This window comes from Vanellus vanellus (assembly GCF_965231255.1).
Source record: "Vanellus vanellus genome assembly, chromosome: 9".
Classification (NCBI taxonomy): domain Eukaryota; kingdom Metazoa; phylum Chordata; class Aves; order Charadriiformes; family Charadriidae; genus Vanellus; species Vanellus vanellus.
This window is the reverse complement of record NC_138914.1, coordinates 23,649,131-23,676,236: the sequence shown is the minus strand read 5'-3', so window position 1 is coordinate 23,676,236 and position 27,106 is coordinate 23,649,131. Positions and strand designations below refer to the sequence as shown.

At 40.4% G+C, this 27,106-nt stretch overlaps 1 protein-coding gene across 1 annotated transcript; it reads left to right on the top strand.

The window, feature by feature from the left end:
* Positions 1–1,999: 1,999 nt before the first annotated feature.
* ACAD9 (acyl-CoA dehydrogenase family member 9) lies at positions 2,000–26,744 on the top strand. Its single transcript, XM_082487593.1, has 18 exons — positions 2,000–2,172; positions 3,721–3,814; positions 6,076–6,177; positions 9,339–9,445; positions 10,814–10,914; positions 13,084–13,162; positions 14,168–14,342; positions 14,963–15,036; positions 16,445–16,520; positions 17,281–17,351; positions 17,667–17,786; positions 18,631–18,759; positions 21,183–21,262; positions 21,849–21,975; positions 23,794–23,871; positions 24,739–24,867; positions 25,906–25,978; positions 26,468–26,744. Exons 1-18 carry the CDS (start codon positions 2,017–2,019, stop codon positions 26,566–26,568), a joined length of 1,872 nt encoding a protein of 623 aa, XP_082343719.1. The 5' UTR covers positions 2,000–2,016; the 3' UTR covers positions 26,569–26,744.
* The last annotated feature ends 362 nt before the right edge of the window (positions 26,745–27,106 follow it).

Genomic DNA, 27,106 nt, shown 5'->3' with positions numbered 1-27,106 from the left:
TCCCCACCCTTTTTTTATTTTGTCCTGATAGGACTAGATGTCACCTCTTGATTTTTCTACCTTTCAAAACTAAAAGAAGTAGGACAACTTTACTTAACCAGAACTGAACATGTGGAGATTAGCTCAGGATCAGTTTTTGTGGTCGGTACTCCTGAATTCATGTAACAATAAAACTGTGAAAGTGTTGTAATCTTATGGAGGAGCAGGGTCCTGCAGGTAGCCTTTCGGGCTATCATTTGGGCTGTCTGCCTTCTAGGGCAGCCTATTGCCGTTACCAAAGGGCTAGCAAAGAGGGCTGGCTTTTCTCTCATAAATAAGGTGGCTATGTTTCGTACAAAAACAAGTAGTTGATCCAGACCATCAGAAACTCACCCTTCATGAGACTGTCACAAGATGAGCACTCAGAAGTTGCATTGTATCCCCAACTAATAGTTATAATTGATGGGATCAAGGAGTCTGTGAAAAGGAAAACCTTTCTGGCCGAGATGGGTTTGTTTCCTCAGAGTTCCGCACGTGTTTGGACTCCACACTGTCTGGCTGATTGACCAACCAAATGAGTGAAATATTTCTCACCTCCTCCCAGGCGTACAGCATTACATACCTGTGTGATACCTTTGGCTTCAGTCAGCCTGGTCAGTGTGCACAGGGCTCTGACAGATACCCGCCTGCTTGTGAACACTTAGGATTTGAGGATTACCACAATGTGAATACATGTATACGTACACCAAAAAAAAAAAAAAAAAAAAGAAAACCAACACAGTGAGCAAAGCTGCTTGAGCTGGAGATCAGATATGTTTTCTTTTCCCTTCACCATCAGAGTCCTTTCCTGTTCCCAAGTTGCAATACGGTGCCTGAGAGGCAACTGAAATGGCAAATTATTTGGACTACAGGATTAAAGGATTTACAGTTTACAAGTCATAAGTGAAGTAAGCAAATAAGTAAGCAAAGTAAATCAGTCTATTAGGCCTGTGTTTAACTTTAGTACCTGTTCTTTTGTTAAATGCCATTTTATTGAATCCCTGGCGTTTTGAAAGTCTCTTCCCAGACCAAAACAAAACAAGGGCAGATGCAGAATGAAGGGCAGCGGGACATGGTGATCCTTAAAATGAGAGAGTAGAGACAGCCTTCAAACGACTTGAAAGAAATATTTCAAACAAATTAATTCTACCCTTGCGTCAATGAAGTTTAGTATTCATTAAGTACTTGCGCGTCAGTGAGCACTGTGCCCCCCTGCAGGTGAGAGCAGTAGGTGGGGGGGGGGTGTGATGCAACAAACTCGGTTGGTGACCTCTTGTACAGAAACGGAGCGGTGCGTGTTTCCTAACTGCTCTGGGTAACCAGCTCAGTAACCTGGCATGGGTCTGCCGCTTCGGTTTTTAATGAAACAAAACCTGCTGTCAAAGGCAGGGCAGATGAAAGCGAAGGAAATACAAATCTGAGCATCCTCAGCGCAGTGTTCACCCCCGGTCACAGTAGTGGTGGTTCCTCTTTGGCACTCAGTTATCTGTGGAAACGGTGCCAGTGAAGGGCCGTTCAGGCGAGGGCTGTCAGCTTGTGACACCATCTCCCCCCAGCCCCACGGGCGCGCAGGTTGGGTTTTGAGGGCGATTCTGTGGATCCACCACGCCTCAAAGGGCGCCCCTTGTCTCTGGCGCACTTTTTCTATCACCAGACCCAATTTCTGTAGATGCTGTCCGGTGGTGCCCAGGCCCGAAAAGGGCAGAGGGCGGGGCTCGGGCGGGGCGGGCGGAGCAGCCGGGCCGGGCCCGCTCTCGCTGGGGCCCTGCAGCCGCAAGGACGAAGCCGCGAGTGGGTTCGTTCCCCGCCGGCCCTGTTTCTGTGGTGATTCCTGCCCTGCGGAGGGGCCGCGGGCGGGCGCGTTAACCAGAGCACAGCGCGCTCCGGCCCGGCCGCCTCAGGCCCCGCCCCCCGGCCGCAGGTCCGGCCCCACGGGGGGTGACGGGAAGAGGCGCGCGGGCGTCACGCCGTCACGTGGCGCTTCCCTCAGAGCGGCGGATGGGCGAGATGGCGGTGGCCATGAGCGGGCTCTTGCTGCGCGCCCTGCGCGCCGCGCTGCCGACCCCCGCCACGCTCCCCGCCCTCCGCCGCCTGCACACCGCCGCCCCGCGACCCGCCTTCGCCAAGGAGCTCTTCCTGGGGACGGTGCGGAAGGTGAGGGGGCCGCTCCGGCCAGGGGACGCCGTCCGGCGGGCCTGTGGGAGGCGGCGCGTGAGGGGTGGGTGCGGGCCGCGGCTGTGGGGGCGCCCCGCGGGGCCCCGCCGTCCCGGGCGGCAGTTAGCGGTGCGCGGTTGTTAACCGAATAAGGGCTCTGTGGTGGCGGTGCGGGTGAGGGAGGGTGCCCTGGGAGAGGGAGAGCTGGTGCAGTGCGGGCTGTTGGCGCTCGCAGGTGCGGCCGTCGGCCCCGCAGCTGAAGGTGGGTTAAACTAATTGACCGATTTGCACCTGTGCGCGCAAAAGGCACGACGGTGTTCCGATGGCTCAAGAACAAGCGGCGTCTGAAGGGCTGCTCGAAACCACGGTCGCCTGTTCCTGCAAGCCCAGTACATTCCCCACAGAAACGCACTGGTGTTGTTTGCATTGGGCTCTGGGCATTGAGCAGCTGCATTCCGCAGAATTTAGGTCAGTTTGTCCTCTCTTTACTTCAGGGAACAAGACTTTACTTCAGGGACAAGATCTTTTATTTAATTTTTTTTTTTTTTGTAGGAAAGATAGAAGTTCTTATTTTGTCTTGGGATGCCGCTGGACAATGAAGTTGCAAATTTGAGATATAACGCTGTATTAAAACAGTACTTGTTAATCCCAAGTTTAGTGTATACACTTATCAGAGATTACAGATAAATAAATTGAAAGAAGGGGTAACTTAAATTCACTGAAATGAGTTGAACAATAAATTTTCCCCAAACAAACCTTGTCGAGTATTATAGTGTTCTAACAGCAGTCAGGCTCCATCACATTAAACCCCTGTTCGTGTTTGCCTTTTTTTCCCTCTCAGATTTCAATGCAATAGTTTTCTGAAAAACTATAGCATTTACTAGATCCTGAATTTTTGGAGCTGATGTGATTCTTCAGACTATCATGAACAGCCTTGTTTGGGCAGAGGGGATGTATGACAAAAATTAGGAGCACACTTCTCATGTAATCTTTCACTTCGCTTCTTGTGTTAGTTGCTTGGATTTTTTTTTTTTTATTTATTCAAGCCTGTCAGGTCATCCTGTTTCCAGTTTACAACCAGAAATCCCAGCGTCATGATAAAGAGGAGTACTGAACACACTAACCTTTGTACTGGTGACATTGAACAGGTGGAATGTGCTGTGTGTTTCTAAGGGACAGCGTTTATGGGCTAAGCTTTGAAAACATGATAACGGTTGATTCTGATAAAAATTAAAATTAACTAATTTTTTTTCTTACCCCAAAATGGGATTACATTGACAAAATTCATGGTTGGTAAAGGATTTTTGCATCCTTTTAGTTCTTAAAATCTCTCTATTTCTTCCTAATGTTTCTGATTTTCAGGTAATAACCTTCTGATTTGATTTTGATATGTAGCAAAGTTGCATCCTATTGCTGAACATATTTCACAATTCTTAATTTTCATAGTTCTTTAGAGTCTAGTATTTGGAAGGCATGTGTTCTTGAGTTTTTATTTCAATTCATGATTTGTGCTTTTTTAAAAAAAAAAAAAATTGCCTTGTATTTTAGGAAGAAGTTTTCCCTTATCCAGAAATTAGCAATGAAGAACTAGAGGAGATCAACCAGTTTGTAGGACCTGTAGAAAAATTCTTCAATGAAGAAGGTATAGTTATTCATTTCTTATTCATGCAAGTGATTACCGTGATTTTAACAGTAGCAGTTGAATAAGATTATTATACTTTAGGTATTCAAGTTATGTTATACATTTATTGCCAATCCTATACTGCTGCTGATTCTATAAGCATGTTCATTTATGGCTTTTTTTCATATTGAGTATTTGGATGCTGATGAGAAGAAATAAATCTTCAAAACAGGTAAAAATAAATAGAAAAAACAGGAAGTAAAAGAATTCTGTAGAGGTAGGGCTTGAAATTGGTTTTAGCTCAGTTGAATAATGTTATTTACCACTTCATATATTGTGATTTTTTTCTGAAACTTTGTAACTGTCCTATTGTACTAAAACTGGGTTTAGCAAAATGCAGCAGAGATACTCATAAGCAATGACTCATTGAGAAGCTATGAAAAAACAAAAGCATTTATGTTTTTTCAGCATTAGAGTAGTAATTCTATTTGGGTAAAGTTGTAATAGCCTAATGCATTCCTGATAGGGTTGCAGGGTGTTTCTTCTATTACTGGTGGAATAGATAAGCCAATTCTAGAACAATTGTAGAAAATTGTTTTTTATAGACAGCAATTTCTGAGACAGTTAAACAGTATCATCTCAGATTTCCCGCTGACAAAGATACTGGATCTAGATTGACAAACACTGCAGGAGTTCAAAGAAGCCTGTGTTTGTCACAGATAACAATTTATGAGATCCAGGAAATTTTAACAATAAAATTGTATGTTGCTCACTAACCGTAAATTAAGAATTTATACAGATTACATTTTTTAATTCTTTGTTCTGTTGCCAAACCTTGTTTATTGAGTAAAAAAACTTGATATTTAAGGAGGGGGAAAAATGTCAAATTATAGAATCTTAACCAAAGGTGGAAATTACTCATCTTTGTTCGAATTCACAGCTATTCCTGTTCCATTATCCAGGGTAATTTACGGGTGTGGTAAAAATAGGTTAGGAGAGCAGCCTTAAATAGTTAGAAACTTGATATGATTGGCACTGGGTAAGGAAATTCATCTCAGCAGAGTCATTATGAAGCGTGACAGCATCCAGACACCACAGATAGGTCTGTATGGGCATAATGGAGGGAGAAGTAAAAAAACACCTTTCTCTCCCCAGAAGAGCTGATGGCATACCACACATATATCTCACACCATGTAGCTAAAAAATTAGTGTGGTGAATTAAAAGTTTGGTTTTGTTTTTTTTTTTTTTTAATGAATTTTCTTTTTTAGTAACTTCTCTTAAAAGGACATCAGGATGTTTAGTTGCCTACCCCTGTTGTATTTCTTATAGAATTTACAGCGTCATTTAAGTTTCTTTTAGGAAAGTGCCATTGCTTTTGCAGACTTACTTCTTTTTTTGTACTTTTTGGAAAGATGGCTTGTGTTCCATTTGCTGCAGCGTACAACCTTCTTGAGCTGCTTAATACGATTGCTGTTATTTTCAGTCACAGTACAGAACAGCTCTTGTAATCCCCCAAGATTTTGAATAACTCAAAAGAACAAGATTTTTGTAATTAACGCATTTATGTACTTTTTTTTTTTTTTTAAATCATAACCTAGACATAGTTCTGATAGAAAATCCTGGAAATACTTCGCTTCTTCCAGTCATGGAATCTGCGAACGTGCACAAGCACAATCCATACACATAGAAATGTTTGAGAAAATAAAAAAAAACAAACAGATTTTTCCCACTACCAAGTCCTTTTCCTGGCTATGTCATGACTTTACAGCCATAATCAGTATTCTTGGGTTCTGTATTTTGACTTTGATGGTGTAATAAAGTGGGCTACTTAAGTGAAGTTCCCCAGAAACAGAATTGAGACCTTCCATTGCAACGTTTAGGACTTGTTTGTGTGATCCTCATGAAAAGGCTAGAAAATCATTGTTTTTCACTTTGCAGGAGGAGGACGGTTTGGGGTGGCAGAGTGGAGGTAGAAAGAATAATTTTTGTGAAGTTAGGGATGAGAACTATGTCTGTATGTGGTGCAACAAGCATTGCATCTTTTCTAAAGATGCTTCAGGAGACTAGAGGAAAATGACAGCAGGGAGGGATGTGATGCTCCAGCAGCCCCTTTTTCTGTACATTATTTCAGTTCTTTGGGTCTGGGCACTCAGTCCGATAGAGATCATACTGCTGCTGACTCATAGCACGCAGTGGCCTTGGCTCTGATTTGAGAACGCTGCGGTCTCAGAGATTTTTTTCTGCGCTGAGTCTTAAATTATAAAACTTTCTGTATTCGTAGTGGACTCTAAGAAGATTGATCAAGATGCAAAAATCCCACCTGAAACTTTAAAAGGACTGAAGGACCTGGGTCTCTTTGGCATGCAGATTCCAGAGGAATATGGTGAGTAAACGATCACAAAAGAATTACCCAGTATTATGTATTAAGTAATGCATTTTTGGGTCTTGCAAAATGAGTCTATACTGTCCTACGTGTAGTCCTTTGACTTGGATGTCTAAATCAGGAGCTGAGGTTTCCTCTTTAGTTCATAAAGTCATGTGGGGCACCGAGAATGTCTGTTGGCTATGGAGGGAGCTCTGCATACTCTTACCTTGGGTGCCTGATTTAGATAACTAATTTTAGATGGTGTAAATTCCTCTTGGCATAGCATTTTCCTTGTTGTTCTTTTTCTGGACACAGTAGAGTAACTTGACGTTCTGCGGGACTTGCAGTTCTTGCTGATGGTTCCTGAAATGGGTCCAAACTACTATGTCTCATGGAACTGATCTATCAAATCTGCCACCTGTCATTGGCAGATGGGAACGTGTTTGACCTTAGAGAAGTGTAAAAGTATAATATCTGTCATTAAAAGTGTAGCTTTTGTATAAAATCTTCCCTATTCCATACTGAACAAAAAGTTTGTCTTAAAGGACATTATAGTGCCCATTGAGATCAGAGACAGTAGTTCCTCAGTGGATTAACCTTTAAACTTGCAAAGGAATTTTCAAGAAAATGGTAACTTATGCAAAAAATAAAAATTGGGATTGGAACTAATATTTTACATGAAATTTTTAAAGAAATGAGATCCTCATATCATCTATTGTCTAGTATAAAAGATGACTTTAAAGAGAATAACTCAGAGGAAGTTGTCTCTGACCATCTGCGGAAGATAATTTCAGTGGGGAAAATACCTAATTTTTCAACAGAATAGTGTGAAACAATACTTTTTTCAGTGATAACACTAGTACTATGTAAAGCTGGAGACATACCTTAGTATTTACTTGGTGTTGAAGTAATATCCTGGATTTTGTAGCATTTTTTGTGAGACGTTTTTTGTTTATTGTATAGGGCAACATATCTAATGTTGCTGTCCTGCACTGATTTCAGTTCTTTAAATAAACTGTTTCTATACAAATTCATTAAAGTGTATCGGACAACTGTACTGTAACATCATGTGATTTCTGTTGATTATTTAGTTGATAATTAATACTTTTGAAATGGTATTTTCATGTGTATTCAGAACCAGGCAGGATGATGTGAGAGTAAGATAGAAAAGAGGTTTGCAAGCTCGTCCAAGTTTTTCTCTTCAGGACAGTGTCTGGGGAGGAGAAAGGTCTGGACAGAGCACCTTAACCCAGATTGGGAGAGAGAGGTATTTTGGAGTTAAGAAATACACTGGAAGAAGAGAGGAGGTTAGTGTCCACAGACAGGAGGTGTTGGGAGCAGGGAACAAAGGACATAGCTCAAAGCAGAGCGTTAGCAAGCGTCGTGATGTTGGAAGTGTAACTTATGTTAATTAACTGGAAATAAGTTTCCTGTTCTGTTAATTTTTTTAAAGAGTCTGAAAGGCAATGTATTTGATGTAGAAATCATACTTTAATTTAATAAAATATTGTTGTTTTGATCTTGTATTGTATTGAAGCTTGTGAGGTAATACTCTCAGCTTCTGGTTTGTAAAAGTTCACAACCCATTCAGTGTACTTGTAGAAAATCATAGTCCTGCTGTCTTGTAAACATGTATGCTGGATGAAAAACAGAAGATGGAAAGCAATCACTGTGTTCTAAGCAAGCTACTTCTTTTCTGCATCACAGATAATATGCTTCTAACAAGGTGGTTTCCCATTTTCTGTAGTTTAAACCTGCTGTATTTTTGTTGGTGGTGCTTGTCATATTTTAAAACTCTTCAGTCGCACATGTTCAGTGCTTCGTGCATTGCGTGGTAGTTTTCATAATGGTTTGTAATAGTGGTATATTTGCCAGAAGCACTAAAATGCAGAATGTTAATAGGAAAAATGAAGCTCATGTAAATCATGGAGTAATGTCTTGCTTTAACATGGGCATCACTGGAATTACTGTGCGCATCATCGGTAGTCTCCAAGCTGAGTCCTGAACCAGCACCACGTAGAAAGGGGAAAAGAAGTCAGAGTGTATAGATAGCAGGAGTGGGAGTTTTTATTCATCTCAGCATGCTCTGAAGGAGAAGGGTGCGAGAGGCAGAGATGTGAATTAATGGTATCAAGGAGACTTATTCTTGCATTTATTCGGTATACGTAAATAGTAGGACTGTTGAGACATCTGCTGAAATAAGGTATTCATTATCCTGACACACCACTGTCCCAAGTAGAAAATTTTTAACCTGGACAAAGGATTATCTTTAGATTAAGTTGTTTATTCAGAAGTAATATATAAAATACTGTCAAATTACAGGGAGCAGGACTTCTAGTCCTGATGACAAGATATTCTTGAACATGAGACTCGTACAGATGCAGCTTTGATTTATACTACTTCTGTGCTTTTCAAGCTCCTTACAAATAGTCTCTGCATTTGCAGCAGCAGATCACAAAACTCCTCCTAAAAGGGTGTGCTGGTGTCAAGGTTGTTTCTTGATATATTCATATTTTTTGATTAAAGACATTTTTGAAGTGTTCTATTTTATCTTTCTTTAGTACCAGTTTGGAAGTCTGCTTGGGAACTACTTTGTGGCAGTCCTGTTGTCCAGGTCATTGACAGCCTGTCGCTGTGCAGGGACTGGCCCAGCTCTGTCCAGCACCACTCCCTCTGCTGCTGGGGCTGCGGCTGGTCAGCTGTGCAGGGGTTAATTGGCCTTGCAATTAACCTTGCAATTAGTGTGGAAATGCCACCAAAAAATCACTTTATCCTGTAAGCACAGAAATTCAGACTGCAGCAATTTTTGTACCAAATCGTTTACCATTTTCACATACAGAGTGCTATAAACAAGCTTGTTTTCTACCATTTGATGGATTATGCTGTATTTACTATGCGTGTGTGCTTGAACACAAACACATCTGCTTTCTGAATAGAACTAAATCCAGCACAACTCATGCTTATTAAAAAAGTTACTGTTTTCACAATGCACTCTTCTGGCGCATCTGCAGCAATGCCGTACTTGTTTGTGGATATATTCTATCCAGTCTATACTAAGATGCTCCACAGTTAACAGCTACATTCTTGATGTTTCTGTACTTGAAAGGGATTTTCTTGGTGAACGGGGCAAGTTAATTTTTAAGGTATCTACTTTGAATAAAACGCAGTATTTGTTCCAGGTGGTCTTGGTCTGTCAAATACCATGTATGCACGTTTGGGAGAAATCACTTCTTTAGATGGATCTATCGCAGTCACTCTGGCAGCTCATCAAGCTATTGGGCTTAAGGTAATGCTCTTCTTTTATGTCAAGTAGTTCTACACAACCTGCATAGAAAAGGTGATGTGAAGTTTGTTTAAGTGTGGAGTGTGAGAGCAGCAAACAAGAATTACCAGTGAAGCATAAATCAGGTGGAACATTCTGACGTCAGGTTGGCCATTTGTGTGCCCAGCACCCTCTGCCAGTGACTCAGCGTAAGACCTTTGTGCAGCATAAAGGCTGAATGTGAAGTACACAAGGAAATCATGAGTCCAGGAAACATTGAGGTAATGATTCTTAGAAAAAATACCTTAAACAATCCCGAGATTTTTAAATTGAGCAAACTTGATAAAAGTAGCTAGAATAAATATTGAAATAAACAACATATCGGGGGAGCTAAAATTATGGGGCAGTGGGACAGTCATGCAGAGAATTCAGAAGGGTGCGACTTTTTCTAGCTGAATGAAGCTGCATGTTGGGGGGAGCTTAGAGAAGAAAGCTTACCCAAACCCAACATGCTATAGCAAGTGTGTGAATTTTAAACTCATTTTCTGTATAATATAGCCTTAGGTATCTACATTTAGTGATGAATGGATGGTCATAGCCTGAAGCTTGAAACAGCAAACAAGGAAACATTCTTCATGGAATTGAGCGGACAGTGCTGATTAAAAATATGTATTTATTCCTCACCTTACTTAACATTTCACCATCTTAGAGCAGGGCTGGTGAGCTGGGCTGGTTTGTAAAGCAGTCTAGCGAGAAGGGTTGTGTAAGACAACCGCTGTCACTGCTGTGGCCAGTTTGGGTTAGTCCTATTTTTGTTGAGTAACTGTGTCTTAGCTGTTTAACCATTCATTATTTAGCTTTATTGTGTATTTTTGTATTTTGTTTGTTCTTTGTAAGAAACCTGCTGTAAAAAAATAAATACAACAGAGATAATTAAACTAAGTGTGCTCTCACAAGAAGTTATTGAATGCCTATGTAATGAAATAATTCGGAACCTACGTAAATTGTGTGTTCTGTTCTCTGATTAGGAGCTTTGAAAATTGCTGGTTTTGAGGTTCTTAAAATAAAATTATAGTGATAGTAATGAAGGTATGATAAATTATAAAGGAAGGACTATCTCAATGTCTTGACTTACAGCATAAATAAGGTGAAATCTACCCTAGAAGGCAGCCTGAACAATAACCCATTTCTTGTGGGCGTTTGAACAACTGTGTGATGATAACTGACATACTTTTATGTCTGATAAATAGCAATGCCCATTGTTTATTAAATGTCGTCTTGTTATGCCATGAAATTTGCAAATTGAGCTTCCTGAACTTGGCAAAGCTTGTCAGCTTCATTTCTTTTTACACAGGTTGATGCTGAAAAGTTTTCTATGAATTCTCTATTTAGGGAATCCTCATTGCTGGCACTGATGAACAGAAAGCAAAGTACCTGCCGAGACTGGCATCTGGGGAGCACATTGCAGCTTTTTGTCTCACTGAGCCTGGAAGGTACTGGGTTTGTAACCTTAAAAGCTACAGAAAGCACCAAAACACAAAATGATTTTTTTTTTTTTTTTTAATTTTTTTTCATCTTCATTACAGTGGTCGGTTAATATATTAAATCTTTATTATTTGGTGTCTATGGCTTCAGTATATAGGTCAAAATTTTATCTTTTTTACAAAAGGTACACTTCAAATCATGTAATCCATCCTTTCCCAATGTGCTGCTGAAGGCAGTTTCCATGAAATTGAAAGATGAAATATTCTATAAATGGCTGAAAGGAGGTTGTAGAGAGGTGGGGGCTGACCTCTTCCCCCTGGTGACAAGTGATAGGGCGAGAGGAAATGGGTTTAAGTTATGTCAGGGGAGGTTTAGATTGAATATTAGGAAACACTTTTTCACTGAAAGGGTTATTAAACATTGGAACAGGCTGCTCAGGGAGGGAGTGGATTCACCATCCCTGGAGGTGTTTAAAAAAAGGGTAGATGTGGTACTTAGGGACATGGTTTAGAAGTGGTTTTTATCAGGGTAGGTTAATGGTTGGACATGATGATCTTAAAGGTCCCTTCCAGCCTCGGCAATTCTATGATTCTATGAAATCGCTAACCATTGTTCCCATCCCAGGAATCCATCCACTTAATTTCTGGCATTACTGAATATGCATTGAAAGCATAGTTTGTGCTAGGTTAGAAATAATGTGCTGTGATGTCAGAAATAATGTGCTCTGACTGCTGTAGGAAAGTTTAGTTCTTTGTCGAAATTATAAAAGCTTGTATTGAAGGAGCTACAAAAAACAACAGGAAGAAATTTCCGTCTTTCCTTGAAGTTTAGAAGAGGCATCTTTGTATCAGCAACTTAATTTCAAAGATAAAGTTATATTTATTATGTTTATTCATTAATTATTGCTAATGTTGCAAATTCTGTTAATGCAGAAGAGGTACAGTTTTCTTACAAACATATAGGGGCATGATTTACTATGTGATCGTAAAGGGAACTGACTGAAGGACTGAGACCAGTTGAATGTTTGAAGTTGAATCTTTCTTGTCCATACAAACCCATAGTTTGAAACTGTCTTTTCTGAATTCCTGTCTGCTAGAATGACTTGTGGCGAGCATTTGATTTACATGCTAATGCTCATGTTGCTGTGACGTAAATACCTCCTGCCCATCAGTGATGGTTTTTATGCAAGAGTTCTGAGCCAAGTTTTGACCCTCTAAAAGCTACACCACTTGCAGGCAAAATTTAAACTAGCACAGATATTTTAACAAAGTGATCCATGGAAGGGACTTGAAGTAACACACAGGAAAACAAACCAAGAGCTAACTGTGTTCTGAAATTCTTCTGACGTGTATTTAGCCCAGTATTATTGAAAAAGATTGCTAGTCTCAGTAACTTCAGTCTTCTTAGAGACCTTAGTTCTAGTGCACAGAAGCAATTGTTTTTAGAACTGAATTTCAGTAATGTAACCCTATTAAAATACCAGCTGGGACCTGGCAGTTCCAAGAACTTAATGACTGCCTTCAGCTCCAGCCCAAAGTGATCCATTGGGGCATTTTAATTTGTGGAAGAGTAGGCTTCGTTCAAGGGGAGGCGATGTGCTGCTGGGTAATTATGTAATAAGGGGGTGATTGGAGAGAGGGCGTGAACTTTTAATCACAGAATGTAAAATTTTTATTGATTTGTTGTAATTCACCTGCTGACTTTGCTCCAGTAGAAAGTATTGGATGTGCTCAAGTGCTCATTGACAGAGATTGGCACACGTTTATTTTTCATTTCTGTTGAGCCTTTTTTCACTTAGGATATAAAACCGGGGTGTGAATTTTTGAGGAACAACCTAGACATTTTGAACTTGATTGTCTTTTAGGATGACACATTCATTGTATGTTCACATAGCTCAACCTGTAGCTCAAAAAAGCTGCTTACGTGGCATTCTGAATGTTGTGGTCAGGTCATGAGATTGGTAACATATGTGGGGCAGAGTGTCCCCTCAGGCAACAAGTAGGTTTGTTTAGAGCTGTTGAATCTAGTAAGTTTCGTTGTTAGTTGAAAACTGAAATTTATATACTACTATTTAATACAACTGTTAACATTCCTTTTTAAAGGATGCAAAGAGGGAGAGGATGTTTTTCTAAAGCATGTTTATTTCATTAAACACTAATAACTGGTTTGGCTTTTAGTGGAAGTGATGCTGCGTCCATCCAGACAAGAGCAACCCTCAGTGACGATGGGAAATACTTCTTACTAAATGGTTCCAAGGTATGCGCTCACAGACTGGAAACGTGACAGGTTGTTGTTACAAGTTTGTAGAAATCATCTGTCTTTTGCGGCGTTGCAGTCAGTCGGTTTTGCTAAGTAAGAGGCTAGCTGGGCAGCCGCGTCAGAATCCTGCAGGTTCCAACCTAGTGAAGAATGACCGTGTCAGAATGACAACCCATGTTGGTTTAGGGCCAAAGAGAACAGAAAAGCTCACTGTTTAGGGAATGACCTTCACCAAGCTCTTGGTAAGAAAGACAGGAAAAGCCTCTCCTAAGTTCCTTCTCTGTATCGCCAGCTCGTGGTGTTCAGCTGCAGGGAGGGTTCGTTGGTTAGCCGCCTCTGTGACAGCGGAGGCAAAAAGAAACCTAAAACCTTGTTTCCCCTCTCTTCATTCTTCAGGCCAGATTTTGTAGGTATTTTTGAAAGAAAACTTGACATTGAATTGGAAATAGGACTGCTTGGAACGTTTCTACTAAAAGAAATACTGGCAAAATACTATTGAAGAAATGTAGAGATGTACTGGATGCAGCAATATTTGATGCATTGCAGACTTGATCTGTGATTGTGGCTGTGATGTGAAGAGACCCGTCCTGTGGGAGTGGCCGTACGTATGGGGCCTGACACAGAGAATTCCCCATCAGAGATGAAATTACTTTGGGCAGAGTGGTTCTACAGTCTGTATTACCCGTGTATCCCTCACGTGCCACAAGTAGCGGGATACACAAGCTTTTGTGAAAACGCACCATGGGTTTTAATTTAATTCAAATCTGTATTGCAACCTGGTTTTATAGTTGCTCTAAACTTAGCATTCTGTGGTCAACTTTCCTTGGAAATGTGTTCACAAGAGGCAAAACTAGTAGCAGAACACTCAGAATCTGAGGGAAGAAGCAGCAATTTTTCACCACTCCATTCTTTGCTAGTCTGTTAGGAAGTGCTTAAGAGCAGCAGTCACAAAATCAGAGCAAATGTATCTCTTTCTTATGCATCTTTCCTCTCTCAAAACAGGTTTGGATATCAAACGGTGGCCTCGCTAATATTTTCACGGTATTTGCTAGGACAGAGGTTGTTGATAAAGATGGACAACGAAAAGACAAGATTACTGCTTTCATCGTGGAGCGGGATTTTGGTGGAGTCACCCATGGGAAACCTGAGGATAAATTAGGCATTCGAGGATCCAATAGTAAGAATTGTTTAAAATTGTTAACAGAAATTATTTTAATGTTTTCATTTTGAATTCAGAGGCAAATCTGTATCTATTCTGTGTAACAGTGTGTGAGTTCCATGTTTCTTTAAGTTCCAATGTTTCTTTACCTGGCTTTTCCTATGAGTCCTTCCAAGTGCAGGGTCTGAAATTAGGTATCCACGTTGTATCATTCTTTTCTGCTCATGTGAGGGTTCCCTAATGATGCACTGAAACAAATTGCTCTGAAGACTCAGTGACCAAATAACTTTAATGTAGAAGTTTTCATAAGCTCTCCTTAAGCTTACTGAGAGTTATAGTTTTTCACCATCTATTATTTGGACTTGACTGCTGTACCAGTTCCTTAAAATAGAGACAAAACAATAGTTCTCTGTTTACACAATGTACATTAATTATGTTTTGAATATTTTACATCAGTAATTGATGTCAACTACAGTTTTTTCCCAAATTCTGACTTCTTTGGCAAAGCATATGTAATTCTGTTACAAACAGTGCATTAGGAAAACTACTTCTTGTTACAAAAAGAATCAGTTATGTTCCTGATTGTCTTTTAAATATTTCTACAAAATAATTCATCAGCTGTTCACTCTGTGTTTCAGCTTGTGAAGTACATTTTGAAAACACAAAAGTGCCTATAGAGAATGTAATTGGAGAAGTAGGAGGGGGATTTAAGGTAAGCTGTAAAAATAACTACTGATGATTTATAAAAGCCTGAAGGAGACTTACAGTGTTTTTTTTCTGTACCAAAGTTTCCTTATTGGTGTTAAGAACATGGTCAAACTGAAGGATAGTGAAGGATGGACTTCTCAGCTTACCTTATGTGCTTTGTACTAGTTGGTTTCACTGCCACCGTGCAGGAGCATGCCATAATTCCAGATTTGTCTGTATTTCTGCTCAGTACAGTTATAGAGCTGGTTCTGCTCTTTGGCTTTTTATGTTTTTTCATGGCATACTGTTCTCTTCTGTAGAAAATGTTGCTCCCTTTTCTGAACCTCTGAACTGAATCAGGGAAACGTCTTCTGCTGTTTTCTACAGCCAGAATTGGGGACTGTGTAGAAAGGGAGCAAACAAAATGAGTTTAAGGGGGAATGGTTTGAGGGAAGTGCGGATCCCGTGCGAGGTCCCGTGGCTGTCAGGTGGTTTTCCAGCGTGAGGTAATGGCACAGGAAAGTAACAGGAGGAGGAGTCTGCTGAAATGCTCCTCTGGCACTGGCATTTCCGCACTGCATCAGAGAAGTGGGGACGGCAGGAAAGCTGCCGCTGGTCACTTCGCTGCTGTAACCTTTCTCTGGGAGTCTCACGTGTGGATTTGCAAAACTGTTCATAATCAGTTTTCGTACTTAGTTGGCAAGTCCAGACCGAAATGCTAAATGAAACCATTGTCTGTAATGTAGTAAGCGTATTAAAAGAATCTTTTTTTATGATTTTTTCTTCAGATAATTATCACAAATTAAAATGTAGGAACAATGACTTCTTGCTAAATTTCCTAAGTGTCTTTGAACTGAGTCACCCATGTTCCTTTTGTTAAGAAACAATAATCCTAGATTTCAGAATCTGTTTTTGTACGTTATTGATCTGTATTTCATTTCTGTACCTTTCATTCTTGTTCCCTTGTCTTGTGTGTTGCTGAAGGGCATCTGAAGCAGGAAAGCACCTATCGCAGCTCAGCTGCAGAGAAGATTTTTAGCTTTGGCTGTTGTGGACACACATTAAACAATATTCTTTCTCCTTCACCTGATAAAACTTCAGCAGTGCTGTCCAATGTGAATGTTGTTTGTCTAGCTGCAGATAAATACATTTTTATCTGCATTTTGCCTTAATGCAGTTTGAATGGAGGATTACTTCCAGGTCACTGGGTCATCAGTATCTGAAAACTATTTCAGATATGAAATTGGATGTGGTAGGTCACCTGAAAAGCCGAATGCTGTGCTGAGCAGTGTGAGGGTGGGTCACAGGACAGGATGCGTATTCCAGTGAGGAATGAAATTGCAAGACGAAGCAAGGTAGCAGGAACCAGCATGACCTGAGGAGAAGTGGTGTGGCAACAACGTTGCCTGAAAAGCATTCTTTTTTCTTCACAGGTTGCCATGAACATCCTAAACAGTGGAAGATTCAGCATGGGCAGTGCGTCTGCTGGAATGATTAAAAAATTGATAGGTGGGTTAATTAGGTGTTCTGGGTTACTGGATGCCATGCAAAAAACTGACTTGCATAAGGTATATAATAAGGCATATAATGCAGTTAATTCAGAATAGTAACGGGAGTCTTGATCATAACATTGCTAGATTGTAACTGATAACATGCTTTGACTTCTTATATAAATATATAAGTATATATACTTCTTATAAAAATATTGTAAATTTTTATTAAAAGCCTTTTTTTACAGTGTTTTAACAGTGAAGTTTTTTCAGTTCATATAGTGGAAAGTTACTGCCACTGTTTAATTTTTCTGAGGTAAAATGCTCTTACTAAGAGAACAGCCTATATACTGTTGCTTTTAGAAGGTGTAATCTCCGGTAAAACCTCCCACTTGAATAACCGGCTCAAAGCTTATACACAGTAATGAGTAATAACATCATTGGTTTCTACCAATAGTTGCCCAAATTAGTCACAGAAGTCCCTGTAAAGCAGTCAGTCAGCACTAAAGTGTGCCTTTGCTGAGAGTGCAGGCTCACGCCTCAGATCCCCATTTCCAAGCCTTCGGCATGCTGTTCCCAGACTTCATCAACACTGTTATTTTGAGGGTGTTTTTCACAAACTACTGCTACTGCGGCCACGAGGGGTTTACGAGATAGAGTTTGGCACGTCACAGTCCATCAGCAGAAAGATGCTGTCAGTGGGAATGCTCTGGTACAGTTACAGTTCAGCTGGTTAGAGATGATGTTTTCTTTTTTTTTTTTTTTTTTTTTTTTTTAAGAAATGACAGCAGAGTATGCTTGTACCCGGAAACAGTTCAATAAGAAACTGAGCGAATTTGGATTAATTCAGGTAAAACATGAAAATCTAAATCTCTGTGCTTTGTATTGACCAAGTGCAAGAACGTAGGTTATGGTGGGGTTCTCAGCTGTACTGGTGTAAAGAAACCGCTAGTGGTATTAAATTCGTGTGATCTTAGTGCAAACTTCTGCATTTTTTTTATTTTTAAGATTTTTCATGATTGATTTGCAGTAGTACTTTTTATTAATTGGTATTTCATAATATATTAAACATATGAAAACTGGAGTTGTGCTCTTAAGTTTTGGGCTTGACTGTGGGAGTTTGCCTCTGAATTACTGTGTGACTCCTTGCGTTACTGTTTGACAGGAGAAGTTTTGTTTTATGGCTGTGAAAGCATATGTTATGGAGAGCATGGCGTACCTCACTGCAGGAATGATGGACAGGCCCGGGTTTCCAGACTGCTCTGTGGAGGCAGCCATGGTCAAGGTGATTAATTTTATTGGAAGACTTGCCTACTTACAGCTTCAAGCTAATACAGGCTAACACCTCTCCTGTTTTTCAGTCTACATTCCAGATTGCTGAGAGGCTCAGGCATTACATTTAAACGTATGATACAAAAAACCTCAGCTAGATGAGCAAAAATAGACATTACTGTTTTCTCTATGTCCCACATACTGTTGATTACTACAGATTCAGGCTTTTGTCACTGTACAAAATAAAAACCGCATCCAGCAGGTTTGGAATACCAGAGTCCTCTTGAACTTTGCTTTTATGTGGCCTCACAGGGGAGGAAGGGTAAAAAGGCCCTCAGCTGTATTTCCAGCTGCAGGCCTGGCTCAGGTGCCTCTCTCCTGCCTTTAACTCAGACGTGGTCGCAGGATGTATATTGAGACAGAGCCGGGCCTCTCTGCTGGAGCGTCACTGTTAGAGGCATTTCTGCAGCGCGGGGCTGGGTGCTCCCTGGAGGAGGACACACAGGTTTTCAGCCCCTGTCAATGGTCCCTTACAGTCAGTTCGAAAGAGCTCATGTCCTGGTGAATGGGGGCAGCCGTGAAGGGCTCCAGCCACCCAGCTACAGCTGCCCTGTCCCTTTGTGGCTCTGACTCTTCCGGGAATATAATAGAGACATTTCTGTGGATTCAAGGAAACTGAAAGTTTGACTCAAGTATACACCCTGAGCCTGAGTATACACTAGTTCAGGTGAGCTTTGAACAGGACTGTTGTAACAGCAGTACAAAATACTACAGCTACGTCACGCAGCTATAATAACGGCGCAATATGTTCTGTATTTACTGTGTAGCGTGGGGATTAAAATACTGTTCAACGGCAGGTGTTCAGTTCTGAAGGTGCGTGGACTTGCGTAAGTGAAGCACTGCAGATTCTCGGCGGCCTCGGCTATATGAAAGATTACCCCTATGAACGCTATCTCCGCGATACCAGGATACTGCTGATTTTTGAGGCGAGTATCAATATACTGATTTTACCGTAAACCGAAATTCACGCTCTCACGATCTGTGAACCTGAGCTGAAACCCGAGCAGTCAGTTGCGTGGGCTTTCGTTCCTTTCATCGCAAAGTCTGTAATAGTACAAGACTGAAGAACTAACCTTGTTTTCTTTGGAGGTGTGGTTGGTACTTTCCTTTAATAATAAAGAAGATACGATGGCTTTTATAGACTAACTACAAAGTGTGAGTTACAGTAGGAACTGGCACCGGCTTTGCCTCCGAAAAGAACAAACTGGTACTATGTATACATGGCAGTATATATACAGTTGTCTACATACACTGGTAGTGTATATGCCGTTTCTTAAATGTTTAGAAACTTTCTGCATGTTTTAAACAAAATATGCAGCTGCTTTAAATGCACTGTCATGAGAAAAAAACAGTCGCAGTTCACGGGTCTGGTTTGTTGTTGTTTTGAACAGACTAAAGGATTCTAAATTAGCGTAAAAGCCGAAAACTATTTTAGTTGACAAAAGTAACTCCTGGGTTTATGGTCCGTAAGCAGTTGTAATTGCATTGCTGACTCATGGTGAAATCAGAGTGCAATGGCTGCCTCAGCACGAGCCTTATGAGAAGGAAGTTGGCCATCTTGCTTTGTATCAAGCATATTTTGAAACTTTTTTGCTGCCTTTGTTCCTGTGTATCTGTACTAATGACAGTGATAGGATTTGGTAAGAGGTACGGGCAAAATTTTAATCTTTAAATAGATTTCTCTAATAGGATTTTCTATTTATTTTTTTTGTGTGTGGTTAAACTGCTCTGTTGGTGCCTGGACTTGAGTAACCTTTTCTCTTGCATGCTTCTCACAAGTCAAGTAGGGAAACTCACAAAAGCTAATTTAGAAGTTGAATTAATTTATCGATGTGCATCTGTTTATTTTTTTAAAAAATGTTGGCCGTGAAATGTATTCTGTTTCCAAGTGGGATTATCAGTGACCATCCATCTGTGCGTCTGAGTCAGACTTACAGACTTGATTTTTCTTGATGGACCGTTCAGAAAGGATCCATTACCTCCATTACCTCCTGGTGTCAGGACAGCCGAGATCTCAGCTGCAAATTAGTGCAAGCAACACTTTGCAAACTGCAGTTCAGTGCATAGCAGTCACCTATCTGCTCTTGCAAATCCATGTGTGTTTATCTCCTGTAAGTAGGAAGAGTCAATTCCAGTATGGATTAGAGAGCAAAACCAGACAACCTATAAGGTCATCCTCCTACCTCCTGTGACAGTTATGAATCTGACAGACATTCTTAATAGTAAAACCAAAACCAGATGTAAGGAGTGCTGTCTAGACTGGTTGAAGCAGAGAAGACCTTTCACATGGGACAGGTTATAGGAAGTCTCGTTTAAAAAAACCAAAACACTGCACCATTGGAATTCCTGTAATTCAGCTCATTTTCTTTTATCAGATCCCAACAGCTGTATAAAGTTACTCTTCTGCTAAAAGAAGGAGGTTGTGCTTACCTCCTTGTTTATCTTGGCATGTCTGTAAGGGACCAGCAAGCGCATCAGATGATAAGTTCAGTTTGCTGCAGCCAAGGACAGAATCCGTGCCAGGACACGTGTCTGTTGCTCTGTGCTGTGTACGTGCCCCTCCAAAACCTCCTGCTTTGCCTCGGGAACAGTCCCATCCTTTCCCTGTGCGCTGTAGCCCCTGTCCCTTGGCCTGTCGCTGGGTCACTGTGGTTTTGACACTGATTTAATACTGGGGATGCTTTTCAGCCTTCTGTGTTTTGATCTTTATTCTTCAGCCACCTATATTAAACCAATCAGTCATATAATGGGTTCCCAGACATCAAATTGTACAGTAGAATCTTAATTTCTTGGTCTGCATTTGCTTTTCAAACAACAGGCTTATCGAGCAGTTTCACAACTATGTAGATGTTCCTCTACTGGAACAATGCAGAACTTTTATTTTTTACTCAGAATGTATTTGGTCTGGTTTCTTTTTCATTGTGGTACATCCATATGAGATGATAATACTAACGAACGTCTTCACAGTTAAATGAAATCAGAATTTATAATTGAGGTAAAGCAAAAGATCGCAAACATTTACGGATGGATGAAGAGGAATCTTTTACCGCTAGAACACTAGAAAGGGAAGACTGGCACAACAGACCTGCTTGGAAAAATATTCATTAATATTGTAAACTAAATTTGTAGTTAACTAAAGAACCTGTCTTCAAAATCATGTACTTTAAATAGCGTGTTGAGTCTGTGTTGGTTGCTTCCAGTATCCCCGACCCTTTTAATTTAGACAGTAAAAGTAGCTTTAGGAAAAAAAAAAGTACACAAAATATTAGCAGAGCATCTCTAGCTTTTTAGATACTGAAAATACTTTGTACTTGATACTGACTTCATATTATGTTATGTTTTTTTACAGGGAACAAATGAAATTCTGCGAATGTATATTGCTTTGACGGGTATGCAACATGCAGGCAAAATCTTAACTGACAAAATTAAGTATGTTCTTATTTATTGCTAATAGTTTTTAATAAACTAAACAGAATCTGATAACTGTTTAACGATAGATAAGAGGGGAAACTGTAGAAAAAAGCCCACAGTATTTTTCGATGTATTATCTGTCTAAAAAGCAGTGCAATGTTATAGTGCTGTGGGTTTATTTCTTTTTAATTGGCTGTTTTATAGATTTCGGAATCTTGGCCTTATTCTATTTTATCTTACAATCACAGCTTGTGTAAGAGTCTTTCTTACCAGTCCAGTAACTAAAATTTTATAACTTAAGATTTTATAACAAAGTGTTATTGGTAAGACAGCTGTATTATGCATATTGAGTACATGTACTGGTCTCTGGAATTTATGGTGGTTTTGGGAGGAACTGAACATGAACCATATTGTGTACTTCTAAGGCCGTATAATTGTTCTCCAGGCTTCACAGTAAAATGGATCAAAAGACTTGATGGTTCTTAGACAAACTGCGGGTGTTTTGTAAAGCATTTAGAGTTTCAGCTGGTTATGCAAACCTCCTGAAACTTCCTTGCAACCCAGGAAAAGGCCTCTAACTGCTGCTGTTTACCCAACGTTTTAGAGAAATCAAGAAAGGAAACGTGGGAGTGGCACTGGGGGAGTTTCTAAACAAATTGCGGGACACGATGGGCAGAAAAGTGGATTATGGGCTGGTCGGTGATCGTGGAGTGGTGCATCCCAGCCTCCAGGTAAGGCAGGGGGACACACAGGGCTCGGTGGGCAGATCCACACACTGCTCTGTCTTTCACGTTTGATTCCCATCACTGCTTGATACCCTGTTTATGCAGACCAAAATTCGCGCTCAGGAAAAGTGAGATTTGCAAGTTTAAGCAGATGTTTATACCCTTCCAAGGGTAAGGACTTGGTTATAGATATTATATGGGTACATGTCAAAGTAAAATGAAGACTGCTCTAAGTCTCTATTTATACCAAATCCGGGTTTATAGCCATTCTAGTAATTTATATAAATTGAGCCTTCACAGTATTAAAGTCTTTGTTCGTAATGTTCTGTTGCTGCCCTTCATAATATGCTCAGTTACGAAACACAGTATTTTTTTCCTGTTCAATAGTAACACAGTTTTAGATAAGAATTTCTGTGAAATATATATGTGTACTCACTTAATCACTTCGTAAGTAATTTTTATGACCAAAGATGACTGTTCTGTTAATAAAAAAAAAAGAGAAGGTATGTTCTCCCATGATGTTTTGTTAGTGATTTGAAGAACTGTAACAAAATGACTTACCGTTCCGAGAGTATACCTGTCCTCCAAGTCAGCTATTTCAGGCACACAGGTAAGAGGATTTGCTGGGACTTGCTGACGCTGTCCTGTTCCCCTACAGCAGGTTAACACTGCAGCATCCCCCTCTGGGGGCCGCAGCGCCACCGGAGTACAGGGGGGGATTGTTTTAACAACAGCAATTCTGACCTAGCTGTTACGCTAAATTTGAATTTCCTCTAAATAGCTTCAAACCCACTTACTTGCCTTCATATTACAAGAGTCACTGTAATGAATTAGTTGCATTTATGAATTAATAAAAGCCAAATATGACATTAGAAATTTTTTTCCTACTTAATACCAGCATTTGAGACAATTGGTGAATTCACACAGTAGCACCAGATAATCCTGATTTTTTCAGGGCTTTCATAACCTGCCGCGCTTAGAATAAGAATTAGGTTTGCCGTGCAGACTAAACGTTGCATAAGGATTGTCCAGACTATTACTTCCATAAGCCTAAGAATAGTGCCTCTCTGGCTTTCAGCAGCAAACTGGATGAATGTTAAAAATCCCAATGCTGGCCAAGAGAAAAATCTAGTATTAGTTGGGCTTCAGGATACCAGGGCTGCATCTAGACGGTGATTTCTCCCCTCAGAAAAGAATAACATTTTATAATCCGGTACCTCTTACGTAAATGGGAAGAAAAATACGTAAAATGGTGAAAGATCATCTTAAAGGGGAATTCTGGTCAGTGACTAGGCGTTGATAATGAACACCGTATTTAGCAGAAAATTGAACCGCCACTTCTTTAGAGAGGGGAAGTTTGTCCTTGTGTTGGGGTGCACATCTTGGGGCTTACACGGTACTTGCTTCAGTAGAATGGCCTGTTGGTTGTTCAACTTGGCGTACATTGTTCCTTCATTTGGATCACTTGGAATTGATTCCAGACCTCTTAACAGTGTTCTGCTACACTTCAGTCTTGGCTAATTAAAAAAGGAAAATGGTTTTGTGCTGTAGTTGAGAACTCTTAATTTGTGTCCTGGCCACTAAACCCACCAGTGATCCGGGCAGGCAGAGCAGCTGCTTTCTCAGGCAGAGGTCGTGTTGCCCAAGGCGAGGGTTTGGATTATCGGCTGGGTGCCTGTAGGTGCTGCCCTGCGCTGTGCCTGCGGATTAGCCAAGCATCCTGTTCTAAGGGGGCGAGGGCACGGCTTGTTCGGTCCCTTACAAGGCTACTCCTGTCCCTTACAAGGCTACTCAAATTATTCTGTCTTCTGTTCTATCTTGTAGGAAAGTGGCAAGAAACTTGAAGAAAACATTTATTATTTTGGCACTACAGTGAGAGGCCTGCTAAGTAGATTTGGCAAGGTAACTACTATTTTTTCTGTTATCCATGTTATTGAATAGTTTATCCTCAACCAAATTGGCCTCACGAGAATCTAGAGTGGACGGTGTGTACGGCAAGAGGCTGGACTTCCTTTATACAACATGTTTCCGTTGAATATAAGAAAACATAGTGAAATTCTAGACTCGATGTAATGGACAACAACCAAAAAACCAACAATCTCTGTGAATGAGTTGTTTTCTTCTACCTCTGTGGGCACAAATCCTGCCAGCTCTGGTGACCATTTTAAGTAGTTGCTGTGAGCAGTCACTGAACCCCATTCCCCTGTTGACAGATGAAGAGCTACACCAGAACTGATGCTGTTCATCAGTATTGTACAGCTGACGAAGCTGTAATTATGCCATGCAAAGTAGAGGTGTTCAAATAGGAGACTGAACTTAGAACACCCTGGATTTTCAATTTTGTGACAGTTAAATCTGATGTGTCCTGAGAACGCTTATCAGACTAAGCCCCACCACATTCCACTTTACCTAATACATTTTTTGAACAGATTACTATATTTGGTACTTAAATGTCAGTGATTTTGGCACTTACCAAAGTGGTTTCAAGACCTGATTTTACTGTTGGCTGCAGCCAGAAAGACCATTAAAGGGTGGAACACAGTTAATCCAAAACTTCATAGTTTAAACATAGTTAGTTAATACAAAACTGTTACAAGGCAGAGCATAAATTAATGCAAAACTGTCTGATTTAGGGTAAAAATTCTATGTTAACAACTTACCTGTCTGTGCTAAGTAAGTATGACCCGAAATGCAAAGCATGAAGAAAATGTCTGGGTAAAGTTTTAAATTGACGAACCAGAAGCCAGTAACCATTTTTTACTCTTCTAGACAATAGTGGACGAGCAGTTGGTTCTGAAGAGAGTGGCAGATATAGTCATTAATCTATATGCAATGACCGCAGCTATTTCCAGAGCCAGCCGGTCAATCAGTATCGGGCTAAGAAACCACGACCATGAAGTAAGTGTACTTTAATATCCGTCATACCCATTTAACGTCTGCATTTCTTGGATCATGTAGCTTAACAATCGGTATTTATTACCGTTCTGCTTCACTAAGTGCTTTGTAATAAAGAGGCGCTATCCAGCCTCAGACTTCTGCAGCATTACCGCCTGTCTGCCTTTCACAGGCTCAACCTGCCTACTTTCCCTCAACTCTGAATCCTGCACGAGCATGATGCTGCCCTAAAAGAGCGCTCTAAACCAGCAGGCACTGTGTGCTAACGTCTCGGACTTTGCGAAACCTCACTGACAAATCAGCTTTCCTTACACTTACTTAAAAGCACCCTCCGCATTTCTTAAGAATTTGTATGTACCGCAGCAAACTCTCCTGTAAAACCAACAGTGCACCAGAATGGTTCTAAACTGGTGGGTGCAAGAGCGCAGTACCCACACCAATTGCCACATACGAGTTGCATGCTATCGTACTATTTAAAATATTTTCACACATACATACACATTTATGAATGAATTACAAATGTGCGTGTTCTCTTAAACCTGCTAATACCATGCAGTTCATCCCAAACTTCCCATACAATCATTAATAAATAGTAACGTGTAATAACAACCATAGTTTGACAATCAATTTATTGACAGTAAGGTGGCGGTTTGGCAGAGAGGTGATGGTATAGTAGCTCACTTAAAGTTTTGTTGTAACGGTTATGCTACAGGACAAGTAAATTTGCCACAATTAAGTGTTAGACAAATCCAAACCGATTAACCTTTGTCCTCACTGGCCTTGAGACTTCAGATTTTGTGTGCGTAACCCCCTTCTGGTTTTAGTACCAACAGTGTCTTCTGGGCAGTTCTGAGTGAAGGGGTCATCCCAAATCTGACACTGGGCAGCTGTGGGGAAAAAGATAACGACTAAGCCTGCAAGGCTCTGTTAGCAAGAGACAAAATTAGACTTCCAGAAGTTTAAATTACTGTATTTTTACTACGTTATTTTGTTTATTAAATTAATTTACTAGTTTTTAACTGAATTCTACTGTTTCCTCAGGTGCTTCTTACAAATATCTTCTGCACAGAAGCATATTTCAAGAATAATTATGCCATGGCTCAATTACAAAAATGTAAGTTCTGTGAACTAAAACGAACGTTATACTCTTAGGGCTTTCAGAGGCTCTAATCAAAAGTAGGTGGGTTTGATGTGACCAACAGAATAGTTTTGCTCTGCTTTGAACTGGGATGAGGAACAGAACTGGTCTGGTACCAGTTGAAAATAAAAACTCTTCATTTAATAGATTAGATAAAACAAACTGCAGTGATTCTTTTTTCCCAGCCGTGGGGAGGAATATAAAATCTGTCAGTAGCAAATACTCCTGTAAAAAAAAATACTAGCTAACAATTAGGTATTTGACCTATTTGGTTAAATACTGACCAATAAGGCATTTGCACTGTGAAACTTGGGCTGCACTAATCACTCTTTTTTAGAAGATAATGTTGAATTATTTCCTGGCACTGAAGTGTAGGTACTTGCATTTGTAAAAGCCTTTTTGAAAGAAATTTAGGAAAGTTATTTATGGTCCTTTAGTTTTAACTTCCCTTCTGTCTCTCCACAGATGCAGATGAAAATCTGGATGACTGTATTAAAAAAGCTGCGAAGCAGGTACTGGAAAAAAGAGCGTATACCTGTTCTCATCCGCTGGACAGGACGTTCTGATTGCTTCCCTGACAGCAAATGCTGCTGAATGTAAAGCAGTGGCTAATTTTCTGCAGTTCAAGTATTTGACACCTTAAAAATAACTCTTTCATGAGTTTACCAAATGTAATTAGCTGTAACCATGTAAAGTAAAATTTCTAAACACAACTTCATATAAAGAGGATAAATAAAGAAAAAGAAATTTTATTTAAATCTCGTTATCTTATTAGATGTCTGTTTCCCTTGGAGCTAAATAAAGACAGTTGAGGTTCAGACAGTGAGATGTGTTTTCCCAGGAAAGGGATTGGATGTTTTTGTAAGTATATTTAAATTTAAATCAACTACTTAGAGAAGCACAGAGAGACTTGCAGAATCAGAGCAATGTAGTTTGGAAGGGACGTCCAGAGGCGATCTTGTCCAGCACACTGCCGCCAGCAGCGCCAGCTACAGTCATCATTGCCTTCTCCAGGCCAGTGTGGAGTGTCCCTAAGGATGGGGGTTTCACCGTCTCTCTAAGCTCCCATGTAAATGTTTTTCCTTCTATTTAATCAGAACTTCC

What these genes read in the sequence shown, in the direction of transcription:
- ACAD9 (XM_082487593.1), top strand. Translation starts at nt 2,017, where the DNA reads ATGGGCGAGATGGCGGTGGCCATGAGCGGGCTCTTGCTGCGCGCCCTG. An exon ending in ATCAAGCTATTGGGCTTAAG is followed by an intron (nt 9,446 to 10,813) that starts GTAATGCTCTTC and finishes TTCTCTATTTAG; the next exon opens with GGAATCCTCATTGCTGGCAC. An exon ending in CATGGCTCAATTACAAAAAT is followed by an intron (nt 25,979 to 26,467) that starts GTAAGTTCTGTG and finishes GTCTCTCCACAG; the next exon opens with ATGCAGATGAAAATCTGGAT.